General features: G+C 58.4%; 2 protein-coding genes across 4 annotated transcripts; one reads left to right on the top strand and one right to left on the bottom strand.

The window, feature by feature from the left end:
- Positions 1-360: 360 nt before the first annotated feature.
- HACL2 (2-hydroxyacyl-CoA lyase 2) lies at positions 361-10,324 on the top strand. Of its 2 annotated transcripts, none has more exons than XM_024767406.1 (16): positions 361-516; positions 1,055-1,199; positions 2,464-2,665; positions 2,788-2,915; positions 3,001-3,139; positions 3,228-3,339; positions 6,024-6,123; positions 6,257-6,354; positions 6,464-6,600; positions 7,580-7,714; positions 8,763-8,877; positions 8,968-9,137; positions 9,214-9,284; positions 9,367-9,438; positions 9,615-9,720; positions 9,850-10,324. In XM_024767406.1, exons 2-16 carry the CDS (start codon positions 1,065-1,067, stop codon positions 10,026-10,028), a joined length of 1,899 nt encoding a protein of 632 aa, XP_024623174.1. In that variant the 5' UTR covers positions 361-516; positions 1,055-1,064; the 3' UTR covers positions 10,029-10,324. The 2 variants fall into 2 exon arrangements, with proteins under 2 accessions (XP_024623174.1, XP_024623175.1); XM_024767407.1 differs by having other exon boundaries at positions 504-767.
- An 8-nt stretch (positions 10,325-10,332) lies between these two features.
- Positions 10,333-15,604, bottom strand: SYDE1 (synapse defective Rho GTPase activating protein 1). 2 transcript variants are annotated; one of them, XM_024767404.1, is made up of 6 exons: positions 15,151-15,604; positions 14,405-15,049; positions 14,015-14,229; positions 12,862-13,362; positions 12,037-12,262; positions 10,333-11,735 (listed from the first exon to the last, which is right to left on the bottom strand). In XM_024767404.1, the coding sequence occupies exons 1-6, from the start codon at positions 15,602-15,604 to the stop codon at positions 11,332-11,334; spliced, it is 2,445 nt and encodes an 814-aa protein (XP_024623172.1). In that variant the 3' UTR covers positions 10,333-11,331. The 2 variants fall into 2 exon arrangements, with proteins under 2 accessions (XP_024623172.1, XP_024623173.1); XM_024767405.1 differs by lacking the exon at positions 15,151-15,604 and having other exon boundaries at positions 12,862-13,022; positions 13,236-13,362; positions 14,405-15,052.
- Positions 15,605-15,787: the final 183 nt, after the last annotated feature.

Here is a 15,787-nt window from a genome sequence, read left to right as displayed (position 1 = left end):
GAGCGAGGGGCAGGGTTTGTTTGGGGTGAGAGTCCCGGATGGTGGACACTGGGCAGGAGGTCCGAAATCGTCCGTGCTCGGCCAACGTGAAGGGGCATACAGCACGCCTGGTGTGGAAAGCGAGCTGGGCTCGGAAGGCCCGGAACCTGTGGGCCTGCGATGCTGGGCCAATGGAAGGCCGAGGAAGGCGGATCGCGCCAAACTCCCGGCTACTGGAAGCCGCCGAGGGGCGTGGCCTCTTGTTAAAAAAAAAAAAAAGCGTGAGGCCTGCAGTGCGAGCCAATGGGAAGCGAGGGAGGGCGGAGCCTGTGCAACGGACGGCCAGTAGAGACAGGGCTCTTATAGGAGGTGCCCTGAAGCTGAGCGCACGCGCGTCGGGCCGGACTGCAGGGCGCCCCGGATCCAAGTGGGCAAAAGGGGCAAGGCCACAGCTGTCCGGCCCAGCCTGTTCAAGCCGCGCGCCTGTTCACGTGACACGAAGGGAGCGGAATTCCTCTGGAGTTAGCGCCATTTCCTGTAGGTGAAGGTTAAAATGCCCTGGGGGTTGGAGAAGCATCCCGATGCAACCTGACCTCGACTCGAGGCCTGGGGTCGGGGGACAGGCTCGGGCCCGGGCGCTCGCTAGGGGGGAGGGGTCTGGCTTGTGGAGAGGGTCGTGCACGCTAACTTGGGGGCGTAGACGTGGGGTGGGCTCACCGCTAGGGCTGAGATTCGGGTCCTTGATGTCAGAGAGAGGCGGGGCTTCCCGCCGATCCTTTGAGAAGTAGGTAAGTAGGAAAATAGCTATCTTGAGGCTTTGTCGCCGCATTGACCTGTGGTGACCTCGTTAGGTGGTTGTGGTGACGTAAGGGGGGCGGGCTGGCGTTGTAAGAGGCGTGGTCAGGTCCCTGAGAGTTTTGGCCTGGTCCGGAGCCTGGGGGTGTAAGGGGCGTGGCCGCGCAGAAACTCGTGCCAAGGGGCGTGGCCCGGGATCTGGGCTGGGAGAGGGGGCGTGCCTTCTTCTGGATAATTTAATTGTCGCGCCGACGTCCTAGCCCTGCCTTTTCTCCCTTAGGTGCCATCTCATGGAGACGCCGGAGGCTGCCGCCCCTGCTGGGGGCTTCTTCCCCTCTTTCCTGCTCCTGGGTTTCGCGACGCTAGTGGCCGCCTTGCTGGGTGCCGCTCACCGCCTGGGGCTCTTCTATCAGTTGATGCACAAGGTTCAGGGGAAATACAAGGGAGACGGGCCGGGGGCAGCCAAAGAAATGGACTTCCAGCGTTCTTTCCAGCTAACCCATTTTATAGGCGGGGAGAGTGAGGTCCGATTAATCCAGAGGGACTGGTCGGGAGATTCTTTACAGTATCCTGTCGCTGTTGCCGAGCTGCTTACGGGGCTCTGGACTTTGCCTCTAGGAAGAGGTCACAGGGAGGCTACACCTGCCTGGGCACTCAACCCCCCACCCACCTCCTTCCTCAGGGGCCTCGAGCCCTTTTCACGGAGCAGTGCTCCGTAACACGATGGGGTCAGAGTGCAGAGAGCAGGCACCAGAGGACGTGGACGGCTGTGACTCTTTTATGACAGTTGCTGTCTGCTGAGCTCAGCGCTTCAGAGGGATTTTCCCACGTACCCAATACATTCCGGAATAGATACTCTTTGTTTCTGTCTTCATTTTCCACAAGAGGAAACCGAGGCTCAGAGAGGTTGTGCGATAGCTTGTGTTAGGAGACCTGTTTGGGGAAGAGCTGACCCCACAGACCTTGCCCTGAACCACTTGCCTCCACTCTCAGAAATTTACCCCTTCCCCAGACCCTCTCCCTAGTCTTTCCTCTCCTAACCTGGAGCAACCCTGACCCCTCCCCAGTCCTTCCTCTCCTAACCAGCAGCAACTTGAGGATTTGTGGAGGTTTAAGGCAAAGGCCTCTGGTGTGCGTTGCTGTGCAGAAGCACTGTCTGTGTCAGCAGGCTGCTCCCAGGTCAGGCACGTGGCGGCTGGCGGCCTGTTAACTGGGCCCAGTGAGTAGGAGGGAATTCTGGTAGGCTGGAGTCAGCAGTCACGTTAAGATGCCCTGATACTGGAGAGCAGGCCGTTCTGGAGTCCCAGCAGATGGCCCCTGGCCAAACTCCCTTGGGTTCTGTGGATCCACCTTCCCTAACCTCTCTTCCTGCTTGCTCCACCATCCCTGAGGCGGGCAGTGTTACAGAGTGGGGGGCTTTAAGAGCATGCGTTCTATGGGACTTTGAATCTTGCTCAGGAGTGTTGATCTCTGTAGTTGTAAAAGGATATGACATCAGGAGGATCTGATAAGATGATATGTCCTACTCTGAGCCAGGTGTATCGTGTAATATGTGCCTAAGCTTCCCCTGCCCTCCGACCCTGCCCCTGTCCTCCTTCCTGGGGGAGGGGGATTGTCCCTCTTCCCACCTGCCCTGGTGCCCGTGCCCTGGTCCTTGACAATCTCGCTTCTCCCCCTTTTCGGGCCCAGGTGGACAAGGCAAGCATCCGGCATGGTGGGGAGAATGTAGCAGCCGTGCTGAGGGCCCATGGCGTGCGGTTCCTTTTCACGCTGGTCGGCGGGCATATTTCCCCACTGCTGGTGGCCTGTGAGAAGCTGGGCATCCGCGTGGTGGACACCCGCCACGAAGTCACAGCCGTCTTTGCTGCTGATGCTGTGGCCCGCCTGACCGGTGAGGGCAGAGTGGAGAGGGCTAGGGGCTGGTGAGACTGGGATGTCTTCGAGGGGCAGGGTTTTTTGATGGGGGGGCTGGCCAGGAGGGTGGACACAGCTGTGACACGGTTTGTGTTTCAGGGACAGTGGGCGTGGTGGCGGTGACAGCGGGCCCCGGCCTCACCAACACAGTGACTGCGGTGAAGAATGCCCAGATAGCCCAGTCCCCAGTCCTGCTTCTGGGTGGGGCTGCCAGCACCCTGCTGCAGGTACCCTCTTCTTGAGGGGTGGCAGGGGCCCCAGGGAGCCTGGAAGTTCTCATGTGTTGACTCCCTGGACTCCTGTCTCCACCAGAACCGGGGCGCACTCCAGGCTATTGATCAGCTGTCCCTGTTCCGGCCACTCTGCAAGTTTTGTGCTTCTGTGCAGAGGGTGCGGGAGATCATTCCCACCCTGAGGGCCGCGATGGCTGCTGCTCAGTCGGGCACCCCAGGTGCGGGGCGGGGGCTGGGCAGTGGTCAGGCCCTAGGGCCTGGGGGCTGGGAGACACAGCAGACTCAGCGCTCTCCCTGTCCATGCAGGCCCGGTGTTTGTGGAACTGCCTGTTGATGTGCTGTACCCCTACTTCATGGTTCAGAAGGAGATGGTGTCAGCTAAGCCGCCCAAGGGCCTCGTGGGTCGAGGGGTCTCCTGGTTAGTAGCCCAGCTCCTACCATATCCTCCCCTATCCGCTGGCTTCTCCTGCAACCTCCTGCTAGCACCCATCTCTCCTTTGACTCATTCATTGATTTGCACATCAGTTGAGAGGAGCCAGCCTTGGGAAGAGCATTCCAGGTAGAGGAAATAGAATATGCACATGTGCTGAGGCAGGAATGAAGTTGGTGGGTTGGGAAAGCAAAGTGGCCCATGTGGTGGCCGCAGGTGAGCCAAGGGGAGAGGGGCAGAGACTGAGCTCAGAGCAGCCGGCAGGAGCCACTTGGCAGACCTGGGGCTTTGTTTTTAATTTGAGGTCCATTGAGAGGCACTGCAGGGCCTTAAGCATTGGCACTGGATACCCTGGCTTGGGTTTTTATTATGTTCCCTCTGGATGTTGCTGAAGTGTGGACTTTGGGGTCAGGTGGAAGCTGGGAAGCCAGGGAGGAGGTGTGGCGGTCACTGGGATGAGAGATGATGGTGGTCTGGAATCTGGGTGGTAGCTGTGGGATACATCTGGATGGGTCACATATGAGTGCCTGGACCTCCAGCAGGCCAGGATAAGGGAACGATGTGTCCCTGTGGGCCCATGACATGGGCATAGCTCAGTCTGGGACCACTGTGGGACTTTTGAGTGGTGAGTGGCCAGGATGTTGGAGAGAGCAGGTCAGTGGGGCCGGCCTGCGACAAGCTTGAAGGTTTTCCTGGAAGAGCTACAAGTTTCAAGGGGGAGTTTCTTTCTGTTGACGGGATAAAAAGGGTTCTAAGTAGGGGCATAGCCCTAGCAGAGGTACATGAAAAGGATCCATTTTTGGTCACCACTGAGGTGGGCCTGGCTGAAACAGGGGGCAGAAAGGAGAATCAGGGCTTCCCTGGTGGTGCACTGGTTGAGAGTCCGCCTGCCGATGCAGGGGACACAGGTTCGTGCCCCGGTCCGGGAAGATCCCACATGCTGCGGAGCGGCTAGGCCCGTGAGCCATGGCTGCTGAGCCTGCGCGTCTGGAGCCTGTGCTCTGCAACGGGAGAGGCCACAACAGTGAGAGGCCCGCGTACCGCAAAAAAAAAATAAAAAAAAAGAAAGGAGAATCAATTTTCCTCCTCCTTCTCCTCTTTGCCCTCTGTCCCTTGCATTTGCCTGTCCTTGCCCCTCTGCCTTCCATTCCCCCTCCAAATATTTAGCGAGTGCTGCTATGTGCTAGGTACCTGGATGGGCATGAACAGGACAGACAGGTCCCTGCACACGGGCGTGTGAGAAGCACCTCGAGGGCCAGCTCAAGGAGTAGCAGGTTTACTCACATGTTTTTTATACCAACCCTCTGAGTTAAGACTCAGAGGTATAATTATGCCCATTTCATAGATTAGGTAACTGAGACCCAAGGCAGTTGGATGACTTGCATGAAGTTGTCCAGTTTGTTAATGGCGCACTAGGATTCAGCCCGGAGGAACCTTCAATGCTTTATCCACAGAGCTGTGTTCCATCTATAATGAGTGAAATGAAAGTCCAGAGAGATGGGTTCGAATCCCAGGACTGCCACTAACTAGCTGTGTTAACCTTGAACAAATGATTAAACCTTTTTTTTTTCTTCCAGTTTTATTGAGATATAATTGACATACAGCACTGTGAAGTCTAAGGGTTACAGCGTAATGATTTGACTTACACATATTGTGATTAAATATATGACATCAGCTTCCTCATCTGTAAGATGGACCGACGTTGCCTTTTCTCTCTAGACTGAGATTCTGTGATGAATAAAATGAGATTATTTTGACAGCACAAAGCATATGAAGTATAAAGGAATTAACCATTATTATCTTAAATAAGAATAGGGCTGAGTCCAGTGTCATACCAAGCGTAAGGCAAGGTGTGTCCCAACCTTCCTCCGACACGATTAGGGAACTAGTCCCCTGCAAGGCTGGCTAGCGTCTTGCCTTTTCTTTCCACGTTAGGGTTCCCCATGGTTCCATCCTTGGTCTCTTCTCATTTTCTGCGATCTTTACTCCTCCTCGAAAGAGAAACAGAAGCTTCAGGCTCTGACTAATTCTAGCCGGCTGATGCCCACATGTGTATTTTTGGCTGGATTGGGTGTCCTTGAGGGCAGGGCTGAGCGGGATTGATCTTTGTGTCTCCAGGGCCCTGCACAGGGCCTCATGGAAGGTCAGGGCCCTGTGACCCAATGAGTAAGGAGACATCAGAAGCCAGAGAAAGGCAAGGGTACGGACAATTTTTAATAACTCCAATTAATCGAGTGTTTTGCAATGTGCTTTATATCCTGAGTGGCTAGATCACTGAACCTTGGGAGAGATGTTCCCTTTTACATTTTACAGAGGAGGAAGCTCAGAAAAGTTGAGTCACTCACCCACAGTCACACAGGAAGCAGCAGAGCCAGAACTCAAGCCCACCTCCGTCTGACCCCGCAACCATGGCCCCTGATTCTGGCACTCCACGCCAGTGGCACTTGTTTTTGAGGGTCTGTGTCAGGTTGGGATGGTCACCAGAACCTTCTGAGGGGAAACAGGCCACTGGGCACTCAGCCACTGGGGTCTGTCTGTCCCTGGGCTGTGGCTTTTGTACCTCTGTTCCTGTCCTACTGCCTTCCTGGTCCCTTTCCCGGCCCTTCTCCTCCTTCAGCTTCTGGAACCCTGGTATGACTCCTGGTAACTGACTCTTCCTCTCCCCTTCGCAGGTACTTAGAGAATTACCTGGCCAACCTCTTTGCAGGAGCCTGGGAGCCTCAGCCTGAGGGGCCTCTGCCTCTGGACATCCCTCAGGCTTCCCCTCAGCAGGTGAATTGCCTCTGTGCCCTGGCCAGGGACCCCCACCTGCTGTGTGGCTTCGCTCTGAACCAGTACTGGGGCTGTGATCTTGGGGCTGATGGTGACTCAGGGTTGGCTATTTGAGCCCCACCTCTTGCCCCAGGTTCAGCGCTGTGTTGAGATCCTGAGCCGGGCCAAAAGGCCCCTTGTGCTGCTTGGGAGCCAGGCCCTGTTGCCTCCGACACCCTCAGACAAACTTCGGTGAGAAGCCTCAGGCTTGCCCTTACTGTCACATCCCTGGTCCCCTGGGGCCCTGTGAGGAGGGGCAGGCCCTTGGCCACACTCACCTCTGTTCTGCCTGGACCCCTAGGGCTGCTGTGGAGACCCTGGGTGTCCCCTGCTTCCTGGGCGGGATGGCGCGGGGACTGCTGGGCCGGAGCCACCCCCTTCACATCCGGCAGAACCGCAGCGCTGCCCTGAAGAAGGCAGATGTTGTCGTCCTGGCAGGTGGGCCTCATCCTCCCACCCTCCCTTTCCTTTCCCTCCCACTAGGTACCTCCCTAATCGTGTAACCCTGCCCCTCCTAGTCAGATACTGGCTGGCACCCCACTCTCATAATCAGCCACCCTCCTACCTCTCACCACCCCCCTTCCCCTGGACCTGAAATTCAGGTAAACCCCGCCAGGTTGCAGTTGTGTCCTGTGACCCAGCTTTACACAAAGATAGCGGGCACCTGTGGTACTTTGTGTACAGCATTTGCATTTGTACGCGTTATACAGCATTTACACAGCACGTACACCTACAGCATATATATTTTTACATAAAGTGCTTGAATCCTGCCAGAGACATAATAGTTGTATCAGTTAGCTATTGTTGTATAATAACCACCGTGAACTCAGTGGCTTAAAATGCACTTATCATTTCTCAAGACCCACCTGGGGTTAGGTGGTAGTTTTTGTCATTTTGGTAGGGCTCACTCCTGAGTCTGCACTCCGAGAGGCGGGACGGCAGCTGTGCTGATCCAGGCTGGGCTGGCTTGTAACTTGGGGGTTGGTTGGCTGTAGGCTGGGCTAGCTTGGCCTCAGCTGGGGTAACTGAGTTCTTTCACTCTCCCCTACCCCCTCCATGTTTCTCATCATCCAGCAGGCTAGCCTGGGCTTGTTTACTTGGTGTACGTTGAGAAACATGCAGGGCTTGGGGAGCAAGTTTATGTGAGAGGGAGAGAGTGGAAGCTGCAGGGCTTCTGGAGGTCTGGCCTCAGGAACGCATGCCATCACTTCTCTCACATTCTATGGGCCAAAGCACGTCCTGAGGCCAGCCCAGGTTCATGGGGTGGGGAGCTGCAAAGTCTCATTGCAGGTGACACTGGTACAGGGAGAGGTGAAGACCTTTATGCATTCAGTCTACCATGGTGGATTAAGTAAGGTAGGGGGTACTCCCCAGGATGCTGGCCCTTTGTCCACCGAGACTCTGTCCCCTACCCCAGGAACGGTGTGTGACTTCCGTCTGTCCTATGGCCGTGTCCTCAGCCGCAGCAGCAAGATCATCATTGTCAACCGTAACCGGAAAGAGATGTTGATGAACTCAGATATGTTCTGGAAGCCCCAGGAGGCTGTGCAGGGTGAGCCCCTAGCAGCCCCCACACATATGTGTTCTTTCCGGTCCCTCTCCTCCTGGCCTCTGCTGCAGCTGGCTTGAGCTGGGTGCTGGTGACCAAGGCCTGGACCGTGCCCCAGGGGGCTCCGAGTCGGCCAGAGATGCCTATTTGGTCCTTAGACTGATGGGGTGCTTCTGGATGAACTAATGGTAGGGTGGGCACCAGAGGGAAGGCCTGGGAATGTGCGTGTGATCACATCCCCTGTCTGTACTCTCCCATGTCGCCTGCTGCCCTTAGGACCTGCCCCGAGGTCTCTCTTGTCCTGTTGTGGCTCCTCCACCCCGTTCAGTCCTCTTCCATGGCCTTTCCAGGCCCTGCTTTGCCCATCGTTCCAAGGACGTTGACTCTACCCTGCGGTGCAGGCGAGAGGGAACTTGTGTCAAGCAGAGAAGTGGCACCATTTGCATTCGTGTTTGGGAAGATCCACTGTAGCAGCTGGTGGGCAGCGAGTTGGAGGGGACCGGGTGGAGGCAAGGGGCCTGTTAGGGCAGGACAGAAACGATGAGGCCTGGAGTGGGGATGGAGAGGGAGGAGAAACTCAACTTCGCTGAGCCTCTGTGTGATCATTTCTAAAATGGAGATGGGGAAAAGTACATCATCACTGGCTTGTTTATTTGTTCACTGTACAAGCACTCTGCATGCCTGGGTTGTAGAGATGTGCTTGGAGGATGGAGGTGTTTTTAGTGATGTGTTTCAGAGGCAGAATTGACAGGACTGCCTGATCTGGGGTGTGATGGGGAGGCAGGAGACAGAGGCTGATGTGAGTTTCTAACCCACTTTGTGCTCCCTAAACCTAGTTTCTTTGGCCTTGCTCTCCCTCACAGCCCTGCTGCCCTAACTTGGTTCTGGCAGGCTCTGGGGTGCGTTTCACCCATTTTGTGCTAGGACCCCCTGGCATGCTTCTTTGCCTCCTGTGCAGATGACTGTTCGCTTCCTGCTGTCTTTGGGCCTCTGGTGCTTGAAGGGCAGGAGGAGGCCATCTCCCTGCAGCTGTGCCCTCTTCCTTCCCCAGGAGACGTGGGCTCCTTCATGGTGAAGCTGGCACAGGGCCTTCAGGGCCAGACATGGGCCTCAGACTGGGCAGAGGAGCTTCGGCAGGCTGACCGACAGAAGGAGCAGACCTTTAGGTGGGGGCTGGGTAGAGTGGACTTGGGGGGGTTGCGGGTTCCCGGGGGCCCATGCCGCTGGCTCTGCTGACCTGCGTTGCTCCATCACAGGGAGAAGGCATCGATGCCTGTAGCCGAGCACCTTAACCCGGTGCGGGTACTGCAGCTGGTGGAGGAAACTTTGCCCGACAACTGCATTCTGGTGGTCGATGGTGGGGACTTCGTGGGTACAGCTGCCCACCTGGTGCAGCCCCGTGGCCCCCTGCGCTGGCTCGATCCTGGTAAGGGCGGGCCTATGCCTGGGGCAGCTTGCATCGTCGGGGCCCCTTCACACCCACCTGCTCTTGGTTCTTCTAGGGGCCTTCGGTACTCTGGGGGTTGGTGCGGGATTTGCACTTGGCGCCAAACTGTGTCAGCCGGATGCCGAGGTGAGTCAGAGTGTGCTGGGGGCAGGAGGCTCGCTGCTTTCTGGGCTGTGAGCCACCCCAGCCATCCTTGGTACCCCCTCAGGTCTGGTGCCTGTTTGGGGATGGAGCCTTTGGCTACAGCCTCATCGAATTTGACACCTTCGTCAGACACAAGGTGACCGGGTGACCAAGGGAAGCTCATAGCGTGGGGTTCTGGGAGATGTCATCAGGGGTGGGGTGGGCTGGGGAGGGAGCTGCTTGGTTCGCAGGGGTCCTGTCCCTGTCTTTGACCTGTGGCTGGCCAAGCCCTGGGACTGAAGGCTGTGGCCTGGCCTCATCCTCTCCCTGCAGATCCCAGTGATGGCTTTGATAGGGAATGATGCTGGCTGGACCCAGATTTCTCGGGAGCAGGTGCCCTGTCTGGGCAGCAATGTGGCCTGTGGCTTGGCTTACACCGGTGAGGGGCCTGAAATGGGTGGGAAGGGGGAAAGCTGTTTTAGGCCCAGCTGAATGTATGTTCCTCTCCTGGGCTAGCTGCATGGTAGGCTGGGTTCTGCCATCATTCTGACTTGATCTCCCCTTTTAGGTTATCACAAGGCGGCCATGGGACTGGGAGCCCAGGGCTTGCTACTTTCACGAGAGAGTGAGGATCAGGTGGTCAAGGTGCTGCATGATGCCCAGCAGCAGTGCCAAAATGGCCACCCAGTTGTGGTCAACATCCTCATCGGGAGGACAGACTTCCGAGATGGCTCCATTGCCGTGTAGGGCCTCATGGGTCAGTGCCCTTGGCTCTCTTCCCACCCCTGGACTGTGCCAAGCTGGTTTGTGCCAGGCTGGTTTCTCATCCTTGCTTGCCCTGGGCCTATCCCATGAGGCCCAGTGACCCTAGAACCCTCCCTGAGGACAAGGAGGGGCTGGAGGGCTCAGAGCTCAGAGAGGCTCCTTGGCAGCACTGGAGAGCCCTTGGGCCTTTTTCTTTGTGGGCTCAGCTGTGTCCTTTCTCCCCTTTTCTCTTACACATTGAATAAACCACCTCTGGTCCATGTGGGCCCAAGTACTCATCCCAGAACCTGTGCATACTGATTTATTGTCCACAAAGATGGAAGTGAGGGAAAGAGGGAGGAGACAGGAGGGGACCCTACTCTCCCACTGGAACTCTGGGGCTCACTGAGGCACCATTACTGGAGATTTCAGGGTGCCTGGGCACTGCAAACTCTTTCCCCGCTCTGTGGTCCCTGAAAGAGCCCCACATGCCTGCTCTAGACATGTCCATGCACACTAGTCCTCACACACAGACACACACGCACGGAGGCAATAAATATGTTCCGTACCAAAATGCCCCCAGCCTGACACTTCAGGTGGGGCCCCTCCGAAAGGGAGGTCTTATAAGTGCTCAATTTGTTCAGGAATGGGGAGGAAGAATTGGGGAGGGGAAGGGCCATACTCTGCTATCTACTTTTGCTGGTTTGAGGCAATCATGGGGTTTTCCTTGGAAAAGAGGGTGGGGAAACCAGCTGTTTTCCTATAAGCCTCAGGCTGCCCCTATCCAGCCAGAGCCCAGGATAGGGGCTTTCCCCCACCCTGCCTCAAACAGTACCTCATGATAGTCCTTGGGCCCGCCGAGGGAGAAGCAGAGTGCAGTGCTCAAAGCTAATACTGATTTGGTTGGCAGCAGCAAGAGGACTGACTGGGGGGGGTGTCTCACCATCCCAGGGCGATGCTCACAGTAACTGGCGTTTCCCTGGCTAAGGGGAAGCAAGAGAGGCCAGCCAGCCCTGCAAGCAGAACTGCCTTTTGGCAGCCGGGAAGAAGCCCTTGGTACTCAGAAAAGATGGCCACAATAGCTGGTCCCGAAAATTCCTAATCCCCGGCCTTCGCAACCAGTGCCCGAATGTTGAGCACTGGAAACGAGGAATGATTCTCAGCAATGGGTTGGCTGGTCACTAGGCAACTCCCCAGGAACCAGGAGCTAGGCCTGAGCTACAGGTCTGGTCCCCCTAGGTCGTTAGGGCACCGCCTTAGCAACCAGGAGCCCGGCCTTAGTAATCGGGGTCCGGCCCCGCCCGGCTCACAGACACACGTTGATCTGCTTGGAGAGCTCTCTCTCCAGGTCCATGATGAGGGCATCAAAGTCTTTGAGGTTCAGGTGCGGGTTGAAGGGAGCCTCGAAGTCGTCTTCGAAGTCGGTGGCGACCGTCGGCTCGCCAGCCTCTTCGTCCTCGTCTTCGCTGTCGCTGCCCGTCACGTGGTCGTAGTCCGGCCCGGACAGGAAGTCCCGCCCACAAGGCAGGAAGTCCCGCCCGCAAACGCTCCAGTCACCGGCGTAGCGGTTGCTCGGGGGGCTCTCGGGGCCGCCCCGGCCGCGGGGCCGAGTCACCACTTCGGGGCTCGCTAGCGGCAAGTGCAGCGGCGGCTGTCGTTTGGGTCGCAGGTACGGGACCAGTTCCGGAGCCTCTGGGGGCCTGCGCGGATCTGCGGAGGGAGAGGGAGGGCTTGGATGATGTCACGCCCAGCTGTGGCGACTAGACCTCTGATTGGCTGCTTCGGTAGCCAGGCCCCTGATTGGCCGGTCGAAAGGCAAGGCCTTCGACCGGATCAGGATTTCACTGGCTGAGCTAGAACTGGTTGCTGAGGCAACCAGGTACCAGCTTACTCGGACTAGGGGGCGTGGCTTGCCTGAAGCCCGAGACTCTGATTGGCCACTGGAGAAAGCAGCGTAGCGGCAGCCTGGCTACGATCGGCGGCGCGGGGGCGGGGGCGAGGGCCAGCTCACCTGGCCAGGCTTGCAGCAGGTAGTGCAGCACCTCGATGTGGCGCTTGAAGTCCACTGCATTCGAGAGGCCCGGGCCAGAGCTGCGGATGCGGGGCCTGGCGGGTGCCTGGCGCGCCGGCAGCAGCACAGGACCGAAGCAAACGGCCAGGTTCTGCGGAGTCATGCGGTTGTGGGCGTGGAAGGAGGAGACAAGGCGCAGGTGGTCCAGGAGAAGCGTCAATGTAGCCTGAGAGGAGAGGGTTGGGAGAGCATGAGGTGGGCAAAGCCGGTCCCCTGTCGCTCCTGAGGGAGACTAAGGCGGTTCAGAATGGGGAAACTGAGGTTCAAGGTCTCATAGCTGGGTGATGACCCAGCTAAGACTTAACCATTAGGTATTAGTATTATGATCCCATTTTGCTGGAGGGGAGACTGAAGCGAAAGGTAACTCAACTTTGAAATGGCAGAACTTGGGCTTGAGTCTACTCCTCTGTGTGTTAGGCAGGGCTGGTATTAATCCCATTTTATAGATGAGGATATTGAGGCACAGAGAGGGTCGGGACTTGTCCAGGATACCACAGCCAGGAACTTCCCTTATGGTAGGTTGACACACCTGTGTTCAGAGTCTGTATTTTTGATACATTCTGCCTGTGAAACCTTAAGTAACTCACTCAACTGCTCTGGGCTTTGGCTTCCATATCTATAAAGTGGGGATACTAATAGCACCTATTTTCTAGAATTGTAACAATGCCACACATTCATGGCCATCACAGGCCCAGGCATGGGTGAAACATTCTGCTGATGTCAGCCCACTCCCTGTCTTGCCTGCTCCCACCAGGCCCAACTCACCCTCTCCACATCTGGCAGGCAGCTGAGGAGCCCACGGGTGCCCTCAGTGCTGGAAGGAGCCCTGCTTGGGGGCTCTCGGGCCATGGCCTCCAACACCACCTGATAGAGGGGCTGGGTGATGAGCGGGGTAGGCAGCTCCCGCAGATAATCCTTGAGGATGCCTGTGGATACAGGGCCCACTCTGGTCAGGGCACCCCTGGTTTCTGAGGCTGGAGATTCAGCTGGGGCTGGGAGCAGGGGAACAGGAGGAGGATAGGTGCAGGAAGGTGAAAACAAGGCCAACAGAAGGGGTGAGGTCCCAGAGGGACCACAGGGACTGCCTTGAGGTGAGGGTTGAATGGGGAGCAGGCAGGAGAGAGAAGGGGCATGCTGACCAGTGATGACATTGATATCGGGGTACAGGTCCTCGGAGAGGCAGACAGCTGCACTGTCCCGCTCAAAGGCATCTCGAAGCTCTTTCTTCACGGCTGCTGAGCCACACAGACGGTACAGCCCCACTACCTGGGGGCAGGAGCAGAGAGATGTCCTCTTGTCAGGGCCACAGACTGATCAGGGCCCTGTGGGTGAGGGCCAGAGGCCTAGATCACAGTGGCAATGGGCTGAGAGGTTGGGGGCTGGCTGTAGCTTCACTGGCTGCCTTCCTGCTCCTCTGACGCCTGTCATTGGGGATCCCACCTGGCTGCCTGGACAGCCTGGCCCTGTAGACCCTCTGGATCACTTGTCCTGGCACCAACATCCTTTGACTCAGGAAACTCTGACTCATTTTCAGCTTACTTGTCACCTCCTCTGGAAAGCCTTCCTTGACTATCCCAACCAGCGGGTCAGGTCCTGCTTTAAGCTCTCCCAGTTTCTTTGCTCTTATCCCAGCCACAGTTTTACGTATGTGATTTATTAGAGTCATGTCTTTTCCCCCATCAGACTCTGAGCTCCAGAACGGCTGGGATCCTATGTTACTAAATGAACAGATGACCCATGAATTCTGGGCTAGGTGCTAGGGTCTGGAGGGAGCGGGAGCTCCTGCCCTTGTTTAGGCTGGGATTGGAGCCAGGAGTTCCCCAGGTGGGGTAGGGGGAAGCCTGGCCTCCATACCCTGGGTGTTCTGGGGAGATGTTCTGAGGTCTTGGGCCTAGCTAGGGTGGGGTGAGGGACTTACCCGTAGCCCTCGGCGCTCGATCTGCCCAACACACTTCTGGATGATGAGGGGCACCTGGCCCGGGGACTGTTCCCGCTCCACCAGCAGTGGCAGGGGCAGCCCGAAGACTCGGGGCTCAGCTGTGCCTGGTGCTTCCTGTTGCTCCGACAGGGTCAGCTTGGCATACAGCAGCCCTTGGGGCTCCAGGCGCACAGCCAGCTGCTGGGCCTCGCACCCTGAAGACACAAGGGGACCTCCTGAGTCTAGTCTGCCCCCACGGGCTCCCGTGCCCTGGTTCCTACTCCAACCCACGCCCCATCCTGGGCTTAGTACCCTGGGCACTCTGGAGGAAGGAGGGAGCCCTGAGCTGAATCTTGTGCCCTACACCTCCCCTGCAGCCATGCATCCTACCTCGGAAAACCGTGGGCAGCAGCACAGTACCCTGGGCGCAGGGCCGGTGCCGCCGAACACCGGGGTCCCACGCCAGCACCAGGGCCCGCAGCAGCCGCGCGGCCTCGAGTTCCAGGTGGAAGGTGTGGTCCAGCCGCAGGAAGTCTGGCCCCCCACGCAGCGGCCCCGTTCGGGCCCGGGCCACCCCATCCACCTGCAGCAGGCAGCAGAGGTCTCGCGGAGTGGCCCCAGGTGCCGGTCGCAGCCCCCCCAGCCCGTACAGGTGCAGGCTGAGGCGGCCCCAGAGTGCAGTGGGGGGCGTCCGGGCCGATGGGCCCACCTCATAGGGGCGGAAGGCGGTGGGCGACGGGGGCCCTGCTGGGCGCTCAGGAGAGTCGCCATCACTGAGGTAACCGGCCCTCAGGCCCCGTGCGCCCTCAGACACTGCCGCCCGCCCCGGGGTCCCCACGCTGCTGTCCAGGTGGTAACGGCTGATGACGGACCCCGCGGGGGCGGCTCGCTCACGCTCTCGGCCAGCCCGGGTGCTCCGCAGACTCAGGCGGCGCCGCAGCTCGGGCAGCTTCTTCATCTTCATTGAGAGCCGCCTGGCCGGGCCTGGGGACTTGGTGCGGGAGGCTTTGGCTGGGGGACTGGCGGGGGCTGCGCCTATGGGGAGAGCACACCTCAGGGTCCAGAAATCTGGGCTCGGGATGGGGGTGAGGCTTGTAGTCATCTTGGGGGTCCCGGGGTGTGAGGCTTGTGCTCACCTGGGGAGGCCAGGCTCTCCTGCTCAGCTGAGCCTGGCTGTGGGCCTGGGAGCTCAGGTGCCGGGAGTCTGGGGTCCTCCTCAGGGATGGGGTTGTACCAGATCTCACCAGCAGGCTCCCTACTGCCAGCTGCCCCGGGCCCCAAGGTGGCCTCATCTGGTGGCTTGGCCCCGCCCAGCACCCATCGGCGGCTGCTGGGCTCCAGGCTCTGCAGGTAGGCACCCCGAGCCGGGCTCCGAGATGCCTCGGGGCTGGGGGGCCCCTCTGCTCCAGCCTGGGATCCTTCCGGGGCCAGGGGCTCTGGTTCTGGAGGACTGGGCTCCGGGCGCTGGGCTGGGCGGCCTGGCAGAGAGCAAGGGTGGTGAGACTTGGCCTCCCACTGCTCCCAGAGCAGTCCCGGCCCAGGGCTCTTCCCCCAGCAGGAGAATGCACTCAGCACTGACACTCCACACATTCATTTGGAATGGGTGGTTGCAGGCCAGCAGTCTCATCGGTTACCAGCTTGCGGCCTCCTCCCCAACCTCCCTGGCCCTGGTATCCCAAACAGGACTCTGTCCCTCTGCTCTCCAGCCTCAGAGGTCTGGTGGGGTTTCTTTGGGCCTGGGCCCTGCATTCCCCACTCCACTTCCCTAAACCT

The sequence above is a fragment of the Neophocaena asiaeorientalis genome, unplaced genomic scaffold (genome assembly GCF_003031525.2).
Source record: "Neophocaena asiaeorientalis asiaeorientalis breed wild unplaced genomic scaffold, Neophocaena_asiaeorientalis_V1.1 scaffold87, whole genome shotgun sequence".
Lineage (NCBI taxonomy): Eukaryota > Metazoa > Chordata > Mammalia > Artiodactyla > Phocoenidae > Neophocaena > Neophocaena asiaeorientalis.
This window is presented reverse-complemented; position numbering and strand designations above follow the sequence as displayed.